The 26,336-nt window shown below is 39.7% G+C and overlaps 2 protein-coding genes across 5 annotated transcripts in view; both read right to left on the bottom strand.

Annotated features, from left to right (window-relative positions):
• The window catches only part of LOC106989572 (olfactory receptor 6C74-like), a 76,024-nt gene that overhangs the window by 15,998 nt on the left and 33,690 nt on the right, over nt 1–26,336 (bottom strand). The gene's annotated exons all lie outside the window — the stretch shown is intronic.
• LOC106989785 (olfactory receptor 13A1) lies at nt 6,791–10,890 on the bottom strand. The gene is made up of 2 exons (XM_015088254.2): nt 10,491–10,890; nt 6,791–8,021 (listed from the first exon to the last, which is right to left on the bottom strand). The coding sequence occupies exon 2, from the start codon at nt 7,980–7,982 to the stop codon at nt 7,023–7,025; it is 960 nt and encodes a 319-aa protein (XP_014943740.2). The 5' UTR covers nt 7,983–8,021; nt 10,491–10,890; the 3' UTR covers nt 6,791–7,022.

Below are 26,336 nucleotides of genomic sequence, written 5' to 3'. Positions count from 1 at the left end.
TAATATTGGAGTAAGGACCCACTTACTCATCTTAACTAATTACATCTGCAACAGCCCAATTCCCAAGTAGGTCCACATTTAAAGTCCCAGGATAAACATGAATTTTGAAAATACATTATTCAAGAGATATTGGCCTTTGTAGGACATGTAGATCTTGTCTCCTTCCACCTGAGATGTCATCTTGGAGAGCCAAAGATAATAGCTCCTGGGTGACTATGTAGACTACCGCAAGGACAACTCCCACTGAAGAAGGATGCTTGAGGCTGCCCTTCAAGTAAGCTATGGTTCCTATTGTATCCTTCTAAGTGAATTCAGCCAATGATCTGAATGCTATTAAGTCTTACTTGATCGCTCAGTTGGGCACCATTACAAGTTTAACTTAACAATGTTAAGAAATTACTTTTGTTATCCATTTTACATTCTGTACGTATATGAAGCAAATGTCCAAATTGACTACAGGAAAACTTAGGGGTGCATATGTTAGCACTGTATCAGTGGGAGGTTGAATGAGGACTTCAGTCATATATAAAACCAAATCCTATTTACATAGCAGTAACAACTAAATTGTGTACTTTTATCATAAGAAATCATATGTCCAAGTATTAAAAAAGACTGGAAGGGGTGCCTGGGTGGCCCAGTCGGTTAAGCGTCTGACTTCAGCTCAGGTCATGATCTCGCGGTCCGTGAGTTCGAGCCCCACGTCGGGCTCTGTGCTGACAGCTCAGAGCCTGGAGCCCATTTCGGATTCTGTGTCTCCCTCTCTCTCTGCCCCTCCCCTGTTCATGCTCTGTCTTTCTCTGTCTCAAAAATAAATAAACGTTAAAAAAAAAAAAAAAAAAAAAAAAAAAAAGACTGGAAGATGGACCTTATTTCCTGTTCATTTACACTGGGCCTGGGGGGATAGCCATAGCAACTGCTCACATACTGTTAAGAACTATTTCTTTGTTTGCTATAGTTCTGTGAGTCTCATGGACACAAGCTTCACTGGCTTTCAGAACTAGGTGTTTTGGACCCCATCACTTTGGTGGGAGTCTTATAAGTTGGGATACTAAATGTTGTCCTGTTTATGGTGAGAGTACGTCTTAGCTTTTCTACCCATTTTGCTGTGGGTATTTTCACATTTGCTTGATGTGTAGGAGTCCCTCAGCTAGTTTTTGGATTTCTTTCAGAGGGAATTTCTGTATGTGTGGCTGTACATTTAGTGTGTCTGTGGGAGGAGGGAAGTTCAGGAGCCTCCTATGTTATCATCTGAGTCAACTCCCACTATTCTTAATCTGGACCAACCATTCTTATGTTCCACAATCACTCTTGCCCGCATGTTCTTGCCAGGAATCTAAGCCTGGAATAGTCTCTCCTTTCTCCATTCTCACTCAAAAGTAGCCCTTCTAGCCATGACTTATTCTTTAGATATCAGCTTAAATGACATTTGTTAGAGGAGGCTTATAGGTGAAATTCTCTTGCTGTGGTTAAGCCTTCCCTTTGATGACATTGTACTTTCATTATTTGTTAAACTGCCTTCCCAACCACATGGTAAGATAATGTTTACCCATCTTTCTCACTGCTGTATCCTCAGGAGGTATTACAGAGATTGATGAAGACAGAATAAGTATTTGTGGTAAGAGAACAGGATGAAATGGAAGTCTATAAGGAGACAGAACTGAGATAATGATAACAGTTGATCCTAGCCAAATAGTAATACCAGCAGAAAAAGAATATTTCGGGAGAAAATTATGTAGGTTTTATAACACATATTGATCCAATTAATACCCTAATAGTTGGTCTTATTTTCAATTTGTTTATACACATTGCATTATAATCTCTGAGTCCGCTCAAATCTATAATTAGCCTCCAGCAATAAGAGAACAGTGACCCTAAGTCTTTAACCAAAGAACCAAGGACACTGACATGTAATCATGTAACTGGATCCTAAGATCTATGAAAGACCCCCAGAAAGGATGATAAGGGAGACTTTAATTCACAAAGTACCTCCAAAAATGCACATGGTTAGGTTTCCAGATGCCAAGATAATTACCTCTGATTGAAGGAGAGATAAAGGCCTTCTCCCTACACCCAGCAGTAGGTATACCAGGAAAACAAGGACAGTCATCCTGAGATGGGATAATAAAGATAAATGAACTACTCTGAAACCATGAATCAGGTCAGGATAAAAAGTTGTCTAGAGCATTCAGAGAGATTCCTCTCCAGCCCAGTTGTGCAATGAGGAAATGTTGACACCTTTTTTAAAAGGATCCTGAAATTTGTAAGAGGAAGACTGAAAGAACTCTTAATTCTTATAAGAAATATCACCTAAGGTCATGAGAAATAATGACAAAATCAGAATTATTGTCTCCTCACTCCTGGAGCAGAATGTGCTCTTTCCCTTGACCTGCTGTCAAGTGTCTGAGACAGAAACGGAGGGAGTAGAATTTAGATCAGAGCCCAAAGCACTCCTGCTGGAGACCATGGGAGCGACAGCAGCAGCTGCTGCATTAAACCAAACACCCAATGAAGGGAGGCCTCCATCAATCAATGCCCAAGTGGGAAACAAACTATATCACACAACTTCACAGAGAAGATTTAGTATAGGAATTGGTTAGACAAGTTTTGGAGGACCATAAGGGCATGAGGCAAACACTGAGATGATAAAGAGACAGCAAGTGCAGAAGGAAGCTTTATCTCCCGGGGCTGGAGGAACAAAAAGAGAGCTGAAAGCCGTTGTAACTGAGAAGTCCTGAGAAGGTGCTCCACTGAGCTGGGTCAGAGTCCTCTGATGAGGGTGTGCTTCCTGGGTAGACTTGTTCTTCTTGTGGTGTGAAGAGACTCCACGGAGCTAGGACTCAGGCCTCTGAGGAACAAGCACTGCTCAGAGAGTGTTGCTTCCTTGGGACCTTGGACGAGACAGTTCCCACTGAGCTGGGATTCAAACCTCTGAGTAGGCAACATTGGTGAGCACATGCTAGTGTCTCTGAAGGGCTAATGAGGCTGCTCCTGCAAGTGGGAAAACTGCAGCCAGCTGCTGTCCCTGGGCCCAATCACTACTGTAAAGTTAAAAAAAAAACAAAAAAAAAACAAAAAAACCAGCATCAGGGCAATGCTGACAGAAGAAGGAAGCAAGTTCCTTCTGCATCTACTGTTTCAACCTTTCTCTAGGGACCCCTCTGGGCAGAAACTCACAGAAATTCAGCTGCAAACGTGAAATATGGTTTGTAGAACCCCAGGCCCAGAGTCCAGATCTGGAACTGGAGCTGAGAGACAACAGATTAATAATGAACCAGTTGCTGCCCAAGCAACTTAAGACTTCCCCATCTAGACTAGCTCAAGTAGCTACCCCAGCACAGAGAGAAGCAGGAGAATGTGGTGTGTTTCCTGGCATGTACATCCACGTAAAAGTCATGCCGGGTAGATTAATTGGCATCCCAAGGAATCTGACTGGAGGTTGGATTAAAATTTGGGCTTTGAGATTTTACACGGTCCAGTAGAAGAACTATGAATGACAGTTTTGTTTTAGAAGGTACATATTTATGGTGCTACCTAATCATCATAATTCATTATAATTCAGAAAAATGAAGCATTCTGATGGGTCTCAATTTTCTCATAGGTCATTCACAGCAAGGGCAAAAGTGTTTAAAGTGGAAAAGACAGCATGTGGAGGACGCCTGGGTGGCTCAGTTGGTTGAGCATCCAGCTTCGGCTCAGGTCATGATCTCATGATTTGTGAGTTTGAGCCCCACGTCAGGCTCTGTGCTGACAGCTCAGAGCCTGGAGCCTGTTTCAGATTCTGTGTCTCCCTCTCTCTCTGCTCCTCCCCTGATCATTCTCTCTCTCTCTCTCTCTCTCTCTCTCTCAAAAATAAATAAACATTAAAAAAATTTTTTTTAAAAGACAGCATGTGGAAGCACAAAACAGCAGATCAACTCAGTATCCTACTACCAAGAGATTCAGACTCAGAGGTATGAGGAATCACAGCCCACCAAAGACCTGAGGTTTGCTTACCCCCCAAAAAGGATGAAACAAGATGGAATCATGGCTTGTCCTCAAATTTGACATGGGACCAGTGTAAGGAAACACTGTCCTCCAAATTCCAGATCCCTTCTTAATCTCATGTTTTTCTAGAGAACGCCAGGTGTACTCTCTAGCTGAGCTGCCAACACAGTAGGACCCAGCTATGGTGCCTGGCTAATGGGCAGAGCTCTCAACCAAGGAGGCTGCTGGGCTCACTCCAGCTGGTGGTGGAGGACTAGGGACTAGCCTTGCCTCTGTGCTCTGACCCCTCCCAGACAAGGCTGGCCAAATGCCTCTTGCTTGCCTTCAATGAAATTAACCCTCTAGCCTCCTTTTTTAAGACAAGGGAGGCTCCTAGATTAAATTTAAAAGATAAAATAAGAATCTGCTCCATGCAACAGAAAATTAAATGTGATGGGACTTCTGCCATCTTATGAATCCCTTTTTCGGAATAAATGCCTGCCCCTGCCAGACAGGGCTCTAAGAAATCCATATCTGGAGAGATGGCTCAGGTCTCTCCTTTTGTTAAGCCTGTTAAGATTGTTAAGCAATCTTCAAAAAGACTGCTCTTCCAGGTCCACTGTCAGGTTGGACAAGAGCTGTAGTGGGCTTGCTGCTTGCTTACAAAGTCTCTTGTCCCAACCATGTATGGTGCCAGAAGGTGGACTCCATGATAGGCCCTAAAGTATACTTTGGTGGGTAAGAGCATACACTTTAAATTCTTGGAGCTTTCATTGAAATCCTACCTCCACCTCCCGCTCATTATGTAAGTTGGATGTATTACCTAGTCTCATAGTGTTACTGGAAAACCAGAGATAAGTTATGGCAATACTTAATCCCCAGACCTGACATATAGAAGCTTTCACATTAGCTGGGGTCAGTAGTGGTGGAAGTGGCATAGCGGCAACCACAAATCCCAAACGTAAGAGATGCTGGCTGACTCCAGTTCAGTGGTTCTCATCCAGAGACAATTTTGCTCTCTCCTCACCCTCAAGGAGATTTGGCAATGTCTAGAGACATTCTTGGTTGTCACAACTGGAGTGGTTCTACCGGCATCTAGTTGGTAGAGGTCAAGGATGCTGTTAAATATCTTATGATGCACAGAACAGCCCCCCACAATGATTCAGCCCAAATGTCAACAATCTCAAAGGTGACATACCCTAGTGTAGCTGTACCCAAGGATCAATTCCTAAACTGAAGATAAAGGAAAGCCAATATAAAACACAAGAATACAACTACCTCATTGTCTGGAGCCAAAGGATAGGAAGGTGGCTAAGACTTCAGTTCATAAAGCAGCTTCCACAGATGGGGAGCTGTATGCACCACAGGCTCATATCTTATCTCCCTCAGCCAGACCCCTTATCATATGGTTGTTGGTGTTGGCAGACCAATCTGGCAGAACACTTACACGAGATGTGCTTGAGTCAAGGAGGCCAAAAGGGTAAGGGCTTGTGGTTGGGGAAACGTTCGAAGAAAGGATAAGCTTCCTTTAACTGATAGACATTATCAAAGACAAAAAGCAGAGAAATGGATAAGTTGAAGTTCTAACAGTTCCTCTCTGTGGCTCTTCAAAGAATCGATAATGTGACGTCATAGTCAGCCAGTCATAGAAAATGTTGCCTGCTGGATGTCAGTGGAGTCATGAGTTTGTCTGCACTAAATCACAAGGACCAATTTTAAGAGATAACATATAGGGAAGCAAGATCTGCTTCTCTTTCTCAGCTAAGAAAGGCAAACTGGTGGTGGTTCCTACAAAAGGAGTCAAAAAAAAGAACCTCGGGTTTGTTGAAGGAAAAGAATGCATCTGTTCCTGAGAAGGCAAACTCTAAGCAAGACAGAGCTCTGGCAGGGAGGGATGCTCCACCTGGATCTACAGGCCACAGAGAGAAGGATCAGCTGCTCACATAGGACTCAGAGTACAAAGCCTGAGACAGGGTTCAACCGAACAGAAAAGAGAAGTGATCTAAAAACTGAAATGGACCCGTTTGCATTTGAAAGAGCAGGAAAAAAAATTGGGGACTGAAAGATGACAGGCTCTGGGGAGCTTGGAGAGAATCCAGGACTAAGGAAAGGTGGAAGATCCATCAACAGGAACTCCTTCATTTGGCCTTTCCTGAGCAGAGATGGTATCACTCATGAGCCTGAGGCTTCCTGAGATAAATAGGATCCACTTTATATCAGAAACCACCACAGTGGCTTCTCATTTACCCATCCCAATGCTGCTTCTCACCAGGTCATTTTTAGAGAGTTGAATCCACCGCTGCCCCAGCAGCCCCTTTCTGTATCTTAACCCCCACCTACCCTTTCCAGCTAGCCACCACACACATCACCCTGAGCCAGGCAGGGGTGAGGGGCTGTGACATCCAAGTTTCTTTAGCTGCCCCTGTCCTCAGTGATCACTCACCAGCAGGATTATCTTAAACTTACAGAGCACTTGATATCATTGTCTTCAGTTCTCTTGTTCAGTCTGGACACAATCTCTAGATTCATTTATTTTCCCCATTATACTTAGAAGGAAACTACAGCTGAAGTGGATTGAGTACTCTGAAAGAGTCTGAATTTGAACCCAGATCTTCTCCCCAACCAGTGTAGGGCTCCTTCCACACTGCACATGTCTTCTCTGTACATCCACACCACACCCTGCAAAGCAACGCTGTTATGTCTTTTCTTTTTACATTCATCATCATGAGTACTAGTGTATTCTTAACTGAATTACCAATTTTCTAAGGATATAGATCAAATGAGTTTTGTTTTGCCAGATGAGTAATGTGCTCTTAATCACTCAATACTCATTTAAGTACTATTTATTTTTTTAAAAAATCCATTACAAGATGCAGAAAATATAAAAATTGCAAGAAACCAAGACGATTACCAATAATTGCTCTACACAGCATGTTGAAAACCTCGTAATCACACTGGTTCATTAGTGGTAGTTTTCAAAGCCTTATTCATTGGAGAGTCTCTGAGGCCACCGTGGACTTCAATATGCAGTCTCCAACAAAAGTTGCAGAAGACAGAAATTAATTTCTGGTGAAGGAGAAAATCTTCCTGAGGGCTGCTTTGACCTCCTTGTTTCTCAGAGTATACATGAGGGGGTTGAGAGTAGGGCTCAACATGGTGTACAATACACCAGCCAACTTGCTCTTCTCTGCACTGTAGCTAGAGACAGGGCTTATGTAGGCATAGAAGACAGCGGTATAATACATACACACCACAATGAGGTGGGAAGAGCAGGTGGAAAAGGCTTTTTTCTTCCCCTCTACAGTCCGCATCTTTAGAATGCTGGACATGATAAAGCCATATGACACGAGGGTCATCAGGAAGTTCAATATGCCATAAAAGGCATCAGCCAGGACAACCATGATGCTATTCACATAGGTGGAGCTACAGGAGAGAAGCAACAGAGGAGGGACCTCACAGAAAAAATGTGTAACGATGTTGGGACCACAGAAATTCAACCGCAGCATCAGCCCAGTGTGGATGGCTGTGTTGAAGGCACAGAGTACCCAGACACCTGTGGTCAGCTTGCTGCAGAAAGCCTTGCTCATCATGGTGCTGTAATGCAGAGGGTGGCAGACGGCTGCATACCGGTCATAGGCCATGACCGTGAGGAGGAGCAGCTCAGAGGATGCAGCCCATGTGAGGAAATAGAGCTGGGCCATGCAACCCCCATAAGAGATGGAGCTCTCCTCTGACATCAGACCCTCCAGTGCTTTGGGCATGATGGAAGAGGTGCAGATAATATCCATGGTAGCCAAGTTGAACAGAAAAAAGTACATGGGGGTATGGAGCCCAGAGTTGAAGCTGATGGCCAAAATGATGAGGAGATTACCTGTGAGGGCCACAGAGTAGAGGGAGAGGAAACAGCTGAATAAGAGCACATGGTATTCTGGGTGCTCTGAAAAGCCCTGCAAGATAAACTCTGTTACTAGCGTCTGGTTACTCATGGTCCTTGGGCTGAGAGGGGTTTCCATGATCATCAGGTGAATCTCTACTCACAGCTCCATGTGATTTCAGGGCTAGAGAGAGAAATGAGAGGTATCCTAAGGTAGGCTGCTACTATGTTTCATTCATACCTGACATCATGGCATGAGCAATATTATACAGAGATACGAAGGCTTCTTAATGAAGAGAAACATACCAATATGGCATTAAGCAAAGGGTGTGAACATGTAGCCCATAAAAAGTGAGTACAAATGGCCAATTCATAAAGCATCATTCAACTTCAAACAAATGCAAGTTAAATCAGTAATTCATTCTTTATGCACCATGTGGCAAAGTTTGAAAAGCATGGTTTTGACTAACACTAGCATGGGTGCCAAGATGCAGGCCTTTTAAAATTCATATTCCATTTGAGCCAGAACTTTCACTTCTAGGAATTTATCCTGCAGCAATAATTAAGTCCATCTTCAAGGTGTAATCACAGCATTATTTATAATACTGAAAATATAAAAGCAACTTATACTCTTAAAGGTCAGTATATTACAATATGTTCCTATAGCATAATGCTCCATACCTATCGAAATGATGCTTTAGAGGTGTTTTACTGATGTTTACAAAAAAGCATGAAAAAAGTTCAAAAGTAGTATGTACAATAGGATCTTATTTTGAGTTTAAGAAAAAAAATCACGTTTGTACGTATACCTATAGAAAAAAACCAACTGGTTCTGAATGATAAACAACAGTGGAGACTGATTATAGTTGATTTAATTTCTTTGCCTTTGTTTCTCTGTATTTTCTAATTTTTCCATTTAAGAATCTTTCTAGGGGAACCTGGGTGGCTCAGTCAGTTAAGCATCCGACTTTGGCTCAGGTCGTGATTTCACAGTTTGTGGGTTTGAGCCCTGGGTCAGGATCTGTGCTGACAGCTCAGAGCCCAGAGCCTGCTTCAGATTCTGTGTCTCCTGTTCATGCTCTGTCTCTATCTCAAAAATAAACATTCAAAAAAAAATTTTTTAAGAAATCTTTCTAAAAGGCAGATCTGACAGAATAAAGACCCCCAACTGCTACTTCTGGATGTACCCACCTCTCTAGACAATGTTTTCCCTCTTGTCTCACCCCTCATGGCCAAAGCTCCAGCCACAACCAGATCTCCCAGTCTGGCCAAAGCACCAGCCATGCCAGACTTTTGTAGCTTTGTTCTTGCAGCTCCCTCAGCCAGGAACACTCTCCTTCTCATGAACCAGGTCGATCATCATCCCTTTCCTTTTCTAAAATCCCTTCCCTAGAGAGAAAGGACCACTCTCTCCTTCGTGGCCCCCAATTCTGTACTGACTTCTATCCTAGAATTCATTAACACATCACTTCACGATTATGGTACCCATCTCCCCTAAGATTGGGGCATTTGCCTCATTCATTTCTGAGCCCCTTTTCTTGGCTCCCAGCCCCATGTCTGGCATGAAACAGGTGGGCCCTGAAATACATTTGTTGAAACAATAGCAAAGAACAGTCCAGCACCAATAAAAACGAGTGGTTTCTATTCTCAATACAGTGCAAATTCTGTATTGTTTAAGATGAAATCATCATGGTACATTTGTGTTTTCCTTCTTTTCAACTCTTCATTCATTAAAAGGCTTAATTTTAAAAAGATGCTCATTTTCAATTAAGAATTCTGCTTTTTACCAAACTTCAATAAACATATTTACCACTGAAGCATTAAAAGGTTTATAGAAAATGAGGAAACACCTCTGATCAAATCATATCACCATTTTGTAAGGTGAAGACTGTTCTTTGAATAGAAGAGCATAAAATTCTTCTGATTCAGGGCAATAGGCTGTGCTAGTGTAAAGTCTGTCCAAAGCTAATACAAATGGGGGTCCATCTGTATCTTCCCAGCAGCAAGGTGTCAGATTGCTCAATTGCTTTGCTGACGATAATAAATGAGATATGCTTTCGCTTTATATGCAAAAATAGTGAATGTTACTTTTGTACAGTATGAGATGTGGGCCTGAAGACTTTATTTGCTCCTTTGTCACTTTGTTGGCTCCTCAACACAGCCTGGTGAGTGACTCCTGTTTAACCCCAGGGACCACCATGAGACTGAAAAGCTGAGGCAGGCTGAAAAGGAACAGAGTTGGATTTGCCCCTTGGATGTCTCCACGTAAGGTTTCTGCACTTCCCATGAATGTCCTCCCTAGGATTCTCACCACCTGACACCCCCAGTCATCACTCACAGTCCACTCCACCACACAGATTACAAGCCAGAGACTCAATGCTATGACCACACCTGGGAAGAGATAGACACCTCCATCGCCAAACACTGAGCGGTGGTGTGTGGGTCTGTCACAGAGCACTATCGGAGGACCAAAAGAACCTATTATGAAGGAAACTTTATATCTGGTCTTGGTCTTCACTCCACTCCAGAGTGAGGATGGAAAAATAAATAAATAACTACAACATAAATGGGAGTTTTGAACAGGTGCTCAGCACAAGGAAATGTCAACAAACTGATTCACACTCAGGGAACAAATTGCCCCTCAGATAATTACCCTCGCGCTGTAATTTCCAGGGCAGGGGAACAGTCTCCTCATCCAATTGATCAACAGGGAGATCAGAGAATAAGGGAGCAGAGACTCTTTCTGTGAGAATGACCATGAAGTCTCTGTCGGACCTCAGCCAGGTGCTTCCTCTTCTGAAAATAACAAAGACCTCTCTCTCCTGAGGTTCATAGGGCATTGGCTTTAATCCTCCATCGAGCAGTGCAAAATTATTACCAAAGATGTGAGGGAAAAGAAAAAGATCTCAGTTACCAATTGCCAAGTTTAAACACATACTACCTGCAAACTACATGACTCTCCACATGTGAGGTGACAGGACATTTAAACAGTGATTATTTTCCATACTTACCAGAACTTCCAGCCCTCAAGTTTCAAAGGACATAAAAATGCATCTTGGCAATTTGATCACTTTAAAGAAACAGCATGAAGTGTCCTTAAATCCCTGAAATTAAAAAGTTCATTTCATTTCATTTCATTTTTCATACAAATAAGTTGAATTTCATGTGAAAGACAATTTACTTTCAGTGACATTTTATCTTAGTTCCAATTTATTGTTCATAATTTCAGAAGTGGAGAATTATTGCTGTCATAAGGCACTCAATTAATTACAGAGAGGTTGACTACTTCTATTATTACTATCTCTAAAGAAGTTTGAGAATTTTCAGACACAATCCAATTAATCCAAAGTCCATCTATTACATACGAAGGTAAATATTCCTATTGTAAACATAACTCAAGAGCAGAAAACTAAATACCAGAAAATGCCAAAATCTCATATGTTCAGGTTTAAATATGAAAGATACTTTAAAGACAACCTTGTCCAACCTATTTATTGTAAAGTCAGAAAGGTATCTAAGTGACTTATCCTACTCACACAGAATACTAGTGACAAAGCTAATACCTAGTCCCAAGACTTTGGGATTCAAGCCTAGAATTCTTTGCTATGTAATGTTATTGTCCCACTAAAACTAATGTCAAACAAATGTCAAATGCCAAAAAATGTCAAGAGAAGGAAAAATTAACCAAGAATCTAAATGATTCTTATTTTGATTGAGGTGTGAATACAAACCCTAAACTCTCAGCCAGTTTTTACATCCTATTTGCTCTATTATTCCATTTGCTGATCAAATAGTAATAATACAGAGTGAGAAATCTACAAATGTTACTAATTGTAGGTCAGCTAAACAAAAAATATCAGGTCTTATATATAGTTCATGATAAAAATTAAGCAGACTTAGAGTTATGGGCAGAATTTTTCTCATTCTTTTATATCACCCAATAGAATGAGCCATCTTCAGAATACTCCTGATTACCTGGAAAAAATTCTTCACCTTTGTGGAGCTAATAGATTTTATGTATAGTCATCCTTTCTCCATCAATCATGATTGAGGTAGGAAATATGGTGACACTGAAAAAGTATGTAATCTAGGACAAAATCAGTACGGACAAAGGCTTTCTTCCCCTATTTAAGCTAATCCTGCCAAGAATTTATGACTCATCTTCAGCAAAGTTTGTCACTGCCTATGGGAGACACCTGGGACACCTGTTCACAGCTATTACTCTAAGTGGACCCTGAAGGAGCAATTAAGTACCACTTTGCTAGGTACTTGGCTGTTGCTGGTGTTCATACAAAGGCCAGTTCAGACTTCTGATCCAAATATATGTAAAAGGGTGTAAGCTTGAGCAGAGAGCAGGACTAAACCTCTCTCCCAGTTCACATAATCTGGGGCAGTGCAGACCCAGGTTCAGGTGCTCAGACTAATGTGCTCAGACATATGGACTGGGGAGGGGGGTGTCAGGAAGGCAGTTAGCATTTCTAGACTGCCTTTCATGGAAGTTTAGAGCCATGGAGCCAATGTCCCTATGTTTCCCAGCATAAACCACCCCTACCAACAGAGCTGGCCCACTCACTATCTTTCACTCATACCTTGGCTCCTTTACCAAGCTATCTTTCCTTCCCCTGTCCCCATACTTTCTCTCCCTATCCAAATCCTACCCAGATTTAACTCAATCACCTCTACCAAGGCTTCCCTGACTTCCTGGAGGAAAATGATCACTCCCTGCTAAATCTCAGTCACATTCAGGAGCTCCCCCATGTTAGTGAGCTTTAGAGTCTTTACAGACACAGAATCAATCCCAAGCCTGAAACCTACTTGGGTTATGTGACTTGGGGCAAGTCTGTAACCTCTCCAGGACTTAATTATAACAATGACAAGACTTACCTCATTATCGCAGTACCTAATACATGAAAAGGGCTTGGCAACATTTTACTTCCTCTTCCCCCAGTGTGGCACCTGTTTACATATATATGTTCTTCTGTATGAGCAGAGAACAGGCTAGATATGTCTATTACCTTCCTCCTTATGAAAATGTCCAGAATATAGCTGACATTCAATGTATAAGTGTTGATTAAGTGACTCATTAGCTTGACTGTAGAGTTCAGTGGATTTGTTATTAAAAGGCACTTCAATCACTTCTAATTTTACTAAGCAGTGTGATGTACTAAGAACAAGCACTAAAGTAAATGGTTCCCAAATGGCTTTGAGACCTGACTCTTACTTAAGTAGCTGTGTGAACTAGTGTAAGTCTCGTAATCTCTCTGAATCCAAGTTTTTAATCTATAGGATGTGAACAATACCTACCTTCAGAATTTTTCTTTGAACTACATAAGAAGATATAGAGGACTCCATTTTAGAAACCATGTTAGAGGTTATTATGGTTGGGTCATTAATAGAAACAATTACCCAGAAAGACTGTGGCCTGGCAGCATTACACCCAAAAAGGTTATCTTTTTTCCAACAAAATAAAAGACACACAAAAAATTTCCTTCCCGTGATGTTAACGATATGTCACCATTCATGAATAAATGTGTATTAGTTAAGTTAAAGGCTAACCTGCTATAATGAAGAAACCAAAATATGTGTGGCTTAATATTTTCTCTTTCATTCAATACTCTGAAGTGTGTATGAATGGTAGGGTAGTTCCCAGGGTGATGGGGTAGCCTTGTCCTGTCTCATTAAGGGATCCGGGTTCCCCCAAGTCAATGATTCTTGATCTCCTAGGCCATTATTCTCTTCACCATCATGAAAGTTTCCATAACCTCCACATTTCAGCTTGTAGGAAGTAAAATGACAGGAAGCCCCAGAAAACCAATTTATTTCCAGCAAGTGAGGCATATTTGCATATATAACTTCTGCTCAGATTCTATGAGCAAAAATTTAGTTCTGTTGCCCATTTAGTGGCAAGGGAAACTGGGAAATATAATCAAGTAGGGAAGTCATACAGGAAAAAGGGATAGAAAATTTTTAGAAAAAAGTAATTTCCCTACATATACAAAAAGAAACTAACGATAAGAGAATTTACAAAAAACGACTGGCAGTAAGAGTGAATTTTGTTACTCCTTAAAATAGAGATTCAAAAAAGAAAACGAGAATGATCATACAGTTACACAGGTAGAAGGGAAAGGTGAAGGGAAGGTGAAAGAACAGAGAGGCAAAAGACCTACAGTGAAAGTTAAGAGAGGAAAGTCAAGGAAATGAATTTAAGAGTTCTAACATTTTTATGCAGTATCAAGAGTCCCACAGTGGTGGGGCTCTGAAAAATTAAGTGTAATCCCCAAAGATGCCATCTGATAGATAAGAGTGCCAAGCAGAGCTGTGGAATAACTGAGTGAAAGATAGTAGGAGCTGCACTGTGAGACTTAGCAGATAGGAAAGGACTTCCAGCAAAGGAGATGCTTGGAAACTTATGCAAATTTAGGGATCTACAGGATGTTATGGGGAGTCCAATCTAGGCAATACCATGCCCCCCTCTTTCTGGGCCCTGTGCCTTAACCTCAGGTGGAACCAGTTGTTAAAACAATCCAATTATTAATTTTTGGTTGATTACCCAGTTGTGGCCTGGAGCACACTTCATACTCTTCAAGTCCTTCTTCTTCTACTTGTCCCTCACAATTACTGGCCTTGCCTCATACCTTCCTGAAAAGGGACACATCATCCTACCAGAGTTCCTCAACCTCATTCTTCCCCATCTCAATCTTTTTACATCTTTTGTTTTAATGTTTATTTTTGAGAGAGAGAGACAGAGACAGAGACAGAGCACGAGCTGGAGAGGGCAGAGAGAAAGGGAGACACAGAATCCGCAGCAGGCTCCAGGCTCTGAGCTGTCAGCACAGAGCCTGATGTGGGGCTCGAGCCCACGGACCGCAAGATTATGACCTGAGCTGAAGTCGGACACTTAACCAACTGAGCCACCCAGGCGCCCCAATCTTTCTACATCTTTATTCTCAGTCTTTGTTAAATCCTCCCTTCTAAACCAGCATAAAAACCCAAAACGGCTCATATATCTCCACAACAAACTGTTGAAAATTGTTATTTTAAAATATCCCCAAAATCTTATAATAATTCCCATGCCAGACATAATTGGCATACCAGACATGCAAAGAAGTGGGAAAATACACCCATATTTGAGGTGAGAAAAATGAATCAAAACCAACTCAGAAATGACAAAAGTAATAAAATTACTAGACAGGAACCTCAAAACAGTTGTAATAACTATATTCCAAATACTCAAGAAGCTATATAAAACATAATAAATGGAGACATAAAAAATACAAAAAGATTCAAACAGAATTTCTGAGATGTAAAGTACAATGTCTTAAATTAATAATATGCTTAATGGGATTAACAGCACATTAGACATTGCAGAAAAAAAGATTGGTAAATTTTAAAAACTACCAACAGAACCTATCCAAATTAGGGGCACCTGGTTGGCTAAGTCAGTTAAGCATCTGACTTCAGCTCAGGTCATGATGTCACGGTTCATGGGTTCGAGCCCCACATTGGGCTCTGTGCTGAAAGCTCAGGGCCTGAAGCATGCTTTGGTTTCTCTGTCTCCTTCTCTCTCTATCCTGCCCCCCCCCAACACTCACACTCTGTCTCTCAAAAATAAATGTTAAAAAAATAAAGAATGTACCCAAATTAAACACATATGAAAACATAAAACATAAGAACAGTGTATCAGTGAGCCATAAATCCACTTCAAATAGCCTAATATATATGTGATTAAACCCCATAAGTAGATAAGGAGTGGGGCAGAACATAAGAAATATTTAAATAAATAAAGGCTATTTTTTCCAAATTTAATAAAAAATATAATCTTACAATGTAATAACTTCAATAAATCCCAAGCATGATAAACAGTGAGAAAATCATATCAAGACTCACACTTAAAACCAGTAATAGTGGGGCACCTGGGTGGCTCAGTAGGTTAAGTGTCCAACTTTGGCTCAAGTCACGATCTCACAGTTCATGAGCTTGAGCCTCATATCAGGCTCTGCACTGACAGGGTGGAGCCTGCTTTGGATTCTCTGCTCCCTCTGTCTGCCTCTTCCTCCCCCACCCCCTTCTCTCAAAAATAAATAAATAAATAAATAAATAAATAAATAAATAAATAAATAATAGAGGGGAAAATCTCTAAAAACAATGAGACCAGGGCTTTTAGAGGAGCCAAGATGACAGAACAGCATGCGAGGGTTTTTTTGCATCTTGCATCCATGAAATACAGACAGATCAACACTAAACCATCCTGCACACCCAGAAAACTGATTTGAGTATTAACACAACAATCTGAACAACCTGAACCACAGAACTCAGCAGGTATGCAGCACAAAGAGATGAACTGGGGAAGAGAGAAGCCACAGAAGGCAGGGAACTGTTTTTGCTTGCAGAGACAGGACAGAGACAGAGGGAGAGTACAGGAGAAGCACCCTCCACCAAAAGCAGCTGGAGAGAAAGTGGAAAAGTAGAAACAGTCACAGGGACTGAACTAAAAAGGGAGAAAGGAGACGGTTTAAATTCCATTAAGATTCTATAAACAGGAGGACCACAGAGTCTGAAACTCCACAGTTTGATACCTGGCGGTCCTCTGGTGGGAAGGGCAAATCCTCAGGAGCAGAGTGAGATCCAGGGGTCCTCAGGCCACACAGGGAGAGGTGGTTCCCCTGCTGGGAGAATATTTGGTAGAGACTGCAGGCACCTCACAGGCAAAGGTGGCAGCAGACCCCAGAGAACAACCACACTCACTGGCACTGGAACAAGGTCGTTGAGGTGAAGCCTGGTGCCAGATGTGTGTTGTAATTTTCCATAATCCCTGAAATGCTGCTGCTACACAATCACGTGAACTTTTTCTGGGGCAGGCTGGCACCCAGCCACAGTCTCTGGGGGTCAGCAGCAGCACAGTCCTGCGAATGTTCCTGGGTGCGGCTGGCACCCAGCCGTTGCTCGGTGACACCCTCCCCCAGAGCATCAGAAGAGGTCAAAGCTGCAGTCTCTCGGAAGTGAGGTCTTGGGAAACACAGTTGCATCTGAGATAAAACTCAAGAAGGAGGTGTCATCTGGCAACCTGACAGCTTAGTCACACACAGTATAAAAGTGGGGAGTGGGCAGAAGCCGGAGACAAAGGACAGGTGCGCAATTGCTGACTGGGGAGAACAGAGTTCCAATACTAGAGACCGGGTAACTGGGTAATGCCACTTTCACCCCTCCCACGCATGTGCATACACACCTATGTGTGCCACAACAATCCACCCCAGTAAGCTAAGCAGCACCATCTAGTGGACAATGGACTGTTACACTAAGACCCGCCCAATGGGCCAACTTCTCTCTTCAGGAACACCACAAGTCTCTCCGCCTGCTTAGTTTATGAAATATAAAGAACTTCATAGTTTGACTTCTAGGGGAAAACAAAGCAATTCAATAGTATTTCAGTCTGTTTGCTGGTCCATCTATTCAATTTTCCTTTTTTTTTTCTTTTTCGTTCCTTTTCTTTTTCTTGACTACAGAAAGAGAAAATTTATTTTTATTTTCAATTTTTATTAAAAATATTTTTCTTAAATTTTTTTCTACTATATTACTTACTTTTTTGTAAATTTTACAAATTCTATTTTATTTCCATCATTTCATTTTATTCTATTTCAGTGTATTCATTTTTGTCAAACATTCAAATGTTTTCTTTTTTTTTTTTCCTTCTTTTTTCTCAACTCTATCAAGCTACTTTCAACAACCAGACCAAAACACACCTAGGAATATAGCATCATTTATTTGATTTTTGTGTGTGTGCATGTTGTTTTAATTTTTAATTAATTTATTTATTTTTTCACGTTATTAAATCCTTTTCTTCCTTAAAAATTATGAAATGAAGGAATTCACCCCAAAGGAAAGAGCAGGAAATAACGACAGCCAGGGACTTAACCAACACAGATACAAGCAAGATGTCTGAACCAGAATTTAGAATCACGATAACAATACTACCTGGAGTTGAAAATAGATTAGAATCCCTTTCTGCAGAGATAAAAGAACTAAAAGCTACTCAGGACGAAATAAAAAATGCTATAACTGAGCTGCAATCTCAAATGGATGCCACAGCAGCAAGGATGGATGAGGCAGAGCAGCAAATCAGCAATATAGAGGACAAATTTATGGAGAATAATGAAGCAGAAAAAAAGAGAGAGACTAGGGCAAAAGAACACGATTTAAGAATTAGAGAAATCAGTGACTCATTAAGAAGGAACAACAGCAGAATCATAGGGGTCCCAGAATATGAAGAGAGAAAAACGGGGTAGAAAGGTTATGTGAGCAAATCATAGTGGAAAACTTTCCTAACCTGGGGAAACACACAGACATCAAAATCTAGGAAGCACAGAGGACTCCCAGTAGATTCAACAAAAACTGACATTCAACACAGCATATCATAGTCAAATTCACAAAAATACTCAGGCAAGGAAAAAATCTTGAAAGTGGCAAGGGAAAAAAAGTCCTTAAACTACAAGGGAAGACAGAATAGGGTTGCAGCAGACCTATCCACAGAAACTTGGCAGGCCAGAAAGGAGTGGAAGGATATATTCAATGTGCTGAATCAGAAAAAATGCAGCCAAGAATTCTTTATCCAGCAAAGCTGTCATTCAAAATAAAAAGAGAGATTAAAATTTTTCCAAACAAAAATTAAAGGAGTTCATGACCACTAAACCAGGCCTGCAAGAAATTTTAAGGTAGACTCTCTGAGGGGAGAAAAGATAGGGGAGAAAAGATAGGGGGAAAAAAAAGACCAAAAGCAACAAAGACTAGAAAGGACCAGAGAACACCACCAGAAACTCCAACTCTATAAGCATCATAATGGCAACAAACTCATATCTTTCAGTACTCACTCTCAACATCAATGGACTAAATGCTCTAATCAAAAGACATAGGGTAAAAAAATGGATAAGAAAGCATTTATGTTTATACATAATTTATGTATACTTTATGTATAAATTATGTATATTTTGTAAAATATGTAAAATTATGTATAATTTATAAACGTAATTTATGTTTATACATAAACATATATGCTGTTTACAAGAGACCCACTTTAGACCTAAGAACACCTTCAGATTGAAAGTAAGGGGATGGAGAACCATCTATCATGCTAATGGTCAACAAAAGAAAGCCAGAGTAGCCACACTTATATCAGATAATCTAGACTTTAAAATAAAGACTATAACAAGAGATGAAGAAGGCATTATATCATAAGTAAGGAGTCTATCCACTTAAAGAAGACTTAACAATTGTAATCATTTATGCTCCAAATGTGAGGGAACCCAAATATATAAAGCAATTAATCACAAACATAAAGAAACTCATTGATAATAATACCATAATAGTAGGGGACTTCAACACCCCACTTACAACAATGGACAAATCATCTAATCAGAAAATCAACAAAGAAACAATGGCTTTAAATGACACACTGGACCAGATGGACTTAACAGATATATTCAGAACATTTCATCCTAAAGCAGCAGAATACACATTCTTCTCCAGTGCACATGGGACGTTCTCCAGAATAGACCACACAATGGGACACAAATCAGCCCTCAACAAGTACAAAAAGATCTAGATCATACCGTGCATATTTTCAGACCACAATGCTATGAAACTCGAAATCAACCACAAGAAAATTTTTGGAAAGATAACAAATAATTGGAGACTAAAGAACATCCTACTAAATAATGAATGGGCTAACCAAGAAGTTAAAGAGGAAATTAAAAAGTCCATCAAAGCCAATGAAAATGATTGATAACACTACAGCCCAAAACCTCTGGGATGCAGCAAAGGCGGTTATAAAAGGAAAGTATATAGCAAGCCAGGCCTTCCTAAAAAAGGAAGAAAGGTCTCAGATACACAACCTAACCTTACACCTTAAAGAGCTTGAAAGAGAACGGCAAATAAAACCCAAAAACAGCAGAAGACAGGAAATAAAAAAGATTAGAACAGAAATCAATGCTATGGAAACAAACAAAAACAAAACAGTAGAACACATCAATGAAACCAGAAGCTGGTTCTTTGAAAGAATTAACAAAATTGATAAACCCCTAGCCAGTTTGATCAAAAAGACAAAGGAAAGGACCGAAATAAATAAAATCAAGAATCAAAGAGGGGAGATCACAACCAACACAGCAGAAATAAAAACAATAATAAGAGAATATTATGAGCAATTATACGCCAATAAAATGGGTAATCTGGAAGAATGGACAATTCCTAGAAACATATACACTACCAAAACTGAAACAGGAAGAAATAGAAAATTTGAACAGACCCATAACCAGTAAAGAAATTGAATTAGTAATCAAAAATCTCCCAAAAAACATGAATCCAGGGCCAGATGGCTTTCCAGGGGAATTCTACCAAACATTTAAGGAAGAGTTAACACCTATTCTCCTAAAGCTGTTCCAAAAAATGGCAATGGAAGGAAAACTTCCAAACTCTTTCTATGAAGCTAGCATTACCTTGATTCCAAAACCACACAAAGACCCCACTATAAAGGAGAACTATAGACCAATTTCCCTGATGAACATGGATGCAAAAATGCTCAACAAGATATTAGCCAACCAGATCCAACAACACATTAAAAAATTATTCACCATGACCAAGTGGGATTTATACCTGAGATGCAGGGCTGGTTCAGTATCTACAAGACAATCAATGCGATTCATCACATCTATAAAAGAAAGGACAAGAACCACATGATCCTCTCAATAGATGCAGAGAAAGCATTTGACAAAATACAGAATCCTTTCCTGATAAAAATCCTCAAGAATGTAGGCATAGAAGGATCATACCTTGAGATAGTAAAAGCTATATATGAAAGGCCTAACACTAATATCATCCTCAGTGGGGAAAAACTGACAGCTTTCCCCCAAAGTCAGGAACACAACAGGGATGTCCACTCTCGCTACTGTTATTCAACATATTGGGCGTATTCAACGTATTGGAAGTCTTAGCCTCAGCAATCAGACAACACAAAGAAATAAAAGGCATCCAAATTGGCCAGGGGGTCAAACTTTCACTCTTCACAGATGACATGATACTCTATATGGAAAATGCAAAAGATTCCACCAAAAAACTTCTAGAACTGGTTCATGAAATCAGCAAAGTGGCAAGATATAAAATCAATGCACAGAAATTGGTTGCATTCTTATACACCAACAATGAAGCAACAGAAAGAGAAATCAAGGAATCAATCCCATTTACAATTGCACCAAAAACCATAAAATACCTAGGAATAAATCTAACCAAAGAGGTGAAAAATCTATAACTGAAAACTATAGAAAGCTTATGAAAGAAATTGAAGAAGACATAAAAACCAGAAAAATGTTCCATGCTCCTGGATAGGAAGAACAAATATTGTTAAAATGTCAATACTACCCAAAGCAATCTATTCAATGCAATCCCCATCAAAATAACACCAGCCTTCTTCACAGAACTAGAACAATCTTAAAATTTGCATGGAACCAGAAAAGACCCCGAAAAGCCAAAGCAATCTTGAGAAAGAAAACCAAAGCAGGAGGCATCACAATCCCACACTTCAAGCTATATTACAAAGTGGTAATCATCAAGACAGTATGGTACTGGCACAAAAACGGACACTCAGATCAATGGAACAGAATAGAAAACCCAGCAATGGATCCACAAACATATGGCCAACTAATCTTTGACAAAGCAGGAAAGAATATCCAATGGAATAAAGACAGTCTCTTCAGCAAGTGTTGCTGAGACAACTGGACAGCGGCATACAGAAAAATGAACCTGGACCACTTTCATACACCATACACAAAAACAAACTCAAAATGGATAAAAGACCTAAATGTAAGACAGGAAGCCATCAAAATTCTCAAGGAGAAAGCAGGCAAAAACCCCTTTGACCTTGGCCGCAGCAACTTCTTACTCAACATGTCTCCAGAGGCAAGAGAAACAAAAGCAAAAATGAACTATTGGGACCTCATCAAAATAAAAAGCTTCTGCACAGTGAAGGAAACAATTAGCAAAACTAAAAGGCAACTGATGGAATGGGAGAAGACATTTGCAAATGACATATCAGATAAAGGATTATTATCCAAAATCTATAAAGAACTTATCAAACTCAACACCCAAAAAACAAATAATCCAGTGAAGAAATGGACAGAAGACATGAATAGACACTTCTCCAAAGAAGACATCCAGATGGCCAACTGACACATGAAAAAATGTTCAACATCACTCATCATCAGGGAAATACAAATCAAAACCACACTGACATATCACCTCACACTGATCAGAGTGGCTAAAATGAACAAATCAGGAGACTACAGATGATGGTGAGGATGTGGAGAAAGAATACCTCTTTTGCACTGCTGGTGGGAATGCAAACTGGTGCAGCCACTCTGGAAAACAGTATGGAGATTCCTCAAAAAATTAAAAATAGAACTACCTTATGACCCAGCAATTGATTTATCCAAAGGATACAGTTGTGCTGTGTCAAAGGGACACAGGCACCGCAATGTTAATAGCACTATCAACAATAGCCAAAGTATGGAAAGAGCCTGAATGTCTGCCCATAGATGGATGAATGGATAAAGAAGATATCCTTTATCTTTATACACACACACACACACACACACACACACACACACAAACACACACAAAAATGCAGTATTACTTGGCAATCAAAAAGAATGAAATCTTGCCATTTACAACTACGTGGATGGAACTAGAGGGTATTATGCTAAGTGAAATTAATCAGTCAGAGAAAGACAAATATCATATGACTTCACTCATATGAGGACTTTAAGACACAGAACAGATGAACATAAGGGAAGGGAAGCAAAAATAATATAAAAACAGGTAGGGGGACAAAACATAAGAGACTCTTAAATATAGAGAACAAACAGAGGGTTGCTGGAAGGGTCTGGGAAGGGGGATGGTCTAAATGGGCATTAAGGAATCTACTCCTGAAATCCTGTTGCGCCATATGCTAACTTGGATGTAAATTTAAAAATAAATAAATAAATAATAATTCTAGTCATACCAAAAAAGCATAAAATAACAGGAAAAAAAGTAGATGAGATAAAGAGAAAGCAAATAGAAACAGTAAATTTAAATACAAAGTTCAAGCGTGGCACTCTCAAGAACAGTGGATGCTGTGAGGAAAGGCAACTGGAGGTAGATTCATGAGTAAAATAAAGATATAGCCTAGATTTAGGGCAGCTAGTTAACTGGAGAGATTCAAGGAGTAAGATAGCTGGGAGGAGCTATCCAGGGATGAGAAAAAATATCAAACACTGACTTCAGAAACTATTTCAAGAAGCCACAATTTCACTAATTCGTTTCTAGAGGCATTTATACCCCCAGGGCATTGTTGAAAACAATACAGCAATCATCTTGAAATTAGTGGAGTTGAACAGCTAAGTATGAGGAGGGAAAGAGTAAAAGAAAGACCTATAGTTAACCACTGTCAAGCCGGTGGGGGATGGGTGAATGTGAGCATATTCAAAGTTGTGCTTCCTAAGGTTTATATCAGAGATTTCACACTGTGAGGTGGGAAGAGACTTCATTAAAATGATCCAGCCAGTCACTAAACAAAAAAGCAAAGAATAATAATAAGTCCTGAGGTGGGGGGCCAATACTGGCGTTGATACAATATATTATCCAAAATGTTCAGTTTCCAACAAAAAAATTACAGGTCATACAAAGAAACAAAATTATAACACACATACCAGAAAAAAAAGTAAGCAACAGAAACTACCTGTAAGAGTAACCAAATGTTGGATTTAACAGAAAGAGTTCAAAACATTCATTATGAATATGTTCACAGAGCTAAAAGAAAATATCATCATATAAGAATGGTCTGATGACAATGTTACACCAAATAGAACATATCAATAAAGAGATAGGAATTATTTAAAAACAAAAATCCACAGTAGAAGTGATGACATCAGAAAGATGGTAGACTAAAAGCTCCAGGCCTTCATTTCCCCCGTGGAGATACTGAGTTAGCAACAACAGACGAACCAAAATAGTTCTGTGAGAACTCTGGAAGCTGGTTAAGACTTACAGTACCCAAGTGAATGCACACACAGCCAAGAAAAAAAAAATCTCCACAGAAGGATAGGAAATTTGTAGCATTTTGCTCACATTTACCCCTCCCTCTGTCTGGCACAGAGCGGTGCAAATAGGAGGAAACCTCCCAATTTTCAGCTCATCATCAAAAGAAAAGAGTGGAACTTGTCTCCAGAGTTTTGGTTTGTCAGGGTGTTGCCTGAGGGAATGGTTTCTGTTTCATCTGCCTTGGAGCATTGATGGGAATGGCAGCATAGATGTCACCAGTTTGGAGGCCACTAAAAACAGAGGCAGGGGCCATACCACCTTTAGAGCCATAGGAATCTGAAGTTCCACAGACAGGTGCTAGAGGAGCAAGAGATTATGGACAGAGGAGTAAAACAGAAACCAAAACCAAAAGCTCCCGAGAAGCAGGGAGTTTCTTAAGGAAATTAAGACAGATGAAAGCAGTCATATATGTTTTGGAAGGAAGGTACATACAAAAACCTGGAGAAGATACATCCCCAGAAAATGAGTGAAAGGTCTAAAAACTTCCAACTGGGTTGATTGGTAAAGGTCTTCCCCTGCATAAAGCCAGGACACAAAGAATGGGAGAGCACTATTTTCAAATGCCCAAATCTCAGCAAACGAGCACAAGGGATATAAAGCAGGAAAATATGGCCCAAGCAAAGGAACAAATAAATCTTCAGCACCTGACCCTAAAAACAACAGATATCTCTGAATTGCCTGTCAAGTAATTTAAGACAATACACTTAAAGACACACAATGAGCTAAAAAAAGAAACAGAAAACTGAATGAAATCGGGAAAAGAAAAAATAATAATATCAACAAGGAGATAGAAATTATAAAAACAAAACAAACAGAAATTCTGGGGTTAGAGTATATAATAGCTGAATTCAAAAAATTCACTATGGGGGTTGGAGACTTACTGGGCAGAAGAAAGAATAAGTAAACTTGAAGACAAGTCATTTGAAATTATCAAGGTTGAGGAACGACAACAAGTAGAGAGAGTCTAAGGGACATAAAGGACACCATAAAGCAGACCAACATATACATTATAGGGTCCCAGAAAAAGAGAGAGAGAAAAGGGAAGAAAACATATTTTAGAAATAATGAATGAAAATTTCCCAAATTTATGGAAGGAAATGGACATACCCATTCCAGAAGCCTAAAGAACTTTAACTAGAATAAATTCAAAAAGACCCACACCTAGACACACTCAAACTGTTTAAAATCAAAGACCAAAACTGAATCTTGACAGCAGCAAGAGAAAAGGGACTTGTCACATGCTAGGAACCATGTATAAGATTATCAGTAGATTTCTCAGCAGAAACCTTGCAAACTAACAGGCATGGGATGATATATTCAGTGTTGAAAAAAAATCAACAAAAAAATACTGTATTCAGTAAACCTGTCCCTCAAAATTAAGCATATATTAAGAATTTTCCAGATGAATAAAAACTGAAGGAGTTCACTGCCACTCGATCTGCTCTACAAGAAATGCTAAAGGGAATCTTCCAAGTTGAAACACACGGATGTTACACAGCAACATGAAGCCATGTGAAAATATAAAGTTCTCCAGTAAAGGTAAACATATGGATGTATGGAGACTTGTATAATTTTGGTATGTAAACCCACTTGTAATTCTTGTAGAGTATTTAAAAGAAAAAAAGTATAAAAATAACTATAAATCTATGTTAACGGGTGCTCGATACATCAAGATACAATTTGTGACACCAGTAACATAAGGTGGGGGCAGAACTATAAAGGAGTAGAGTCTACATGTAATTAAAGCTAAATTGTTATCAGTTTAAAACATATTGCTAAAACTTTAAATTATCTTATGTAATCTCCACGATCTCTATAATCTCCACAACGAAAATATCCATAGACTATACACAGAAGGAGATGAAAAGGGAATCAAAGCATGTCACTACAAAAAAAAAAATCAGCAAAACACAAAATAATAGAATAACACAGGAAACAAGAGTCAAAAAAGCTAGAAGACATACATTAAATCATTAAAAGGCAAGAGTAAATCCTTCCCTGTCAGTAACTACTTTAAATGTAAACTAATTAACTTCCCAATCAAAAGATATAGATTGGGAAATTGACTTTAAAATAGGATCCTACTTTATGCTGTCTATAAGCAACTCACTTTATATCTAAGGAAACTCATAGGCTGAAAATGAAGGGATGAAAGAAGTTATTCTATGCAAATGGTAAATAAGAGAGCAAGAATATTAGATACTAATACTAATAGCAGATAAAATGGAATGTATATCAAAAACTGTCACAAGAAACAAAGAAGGATATTATATAATAACAAAAGGCCAACTCATCAGAAAGATATAATAATTATAAGTACATATTCAGCCAATATCAGAGCTCCTGAATATATGAAGCAAACATGAAAGAATTGAGG

The sequence above is a fragment of the Acinonyx jubatus genome, chromosome D2 (assembly GCF_027475565.1).
Source record: "Acinonyx jubatus isolate Ajub_Pintada_27869175 chromosome D2, VMU_Ajub_asm_v1.0, whole genome shotgun sequence".
Classification (NCBI taxonomy): domain Eukaryota; kingdom Metazoa; phylum Chordata; class Mammalia; order Carnivora; family Felidae; genus Acinonyx; species Acinonyx jubatus.
The sequence above is the reverse complement of the archived record's forward strand: the minus strand, read 5'-3'. Positions and strand labels throughout refer to the sequence as shown.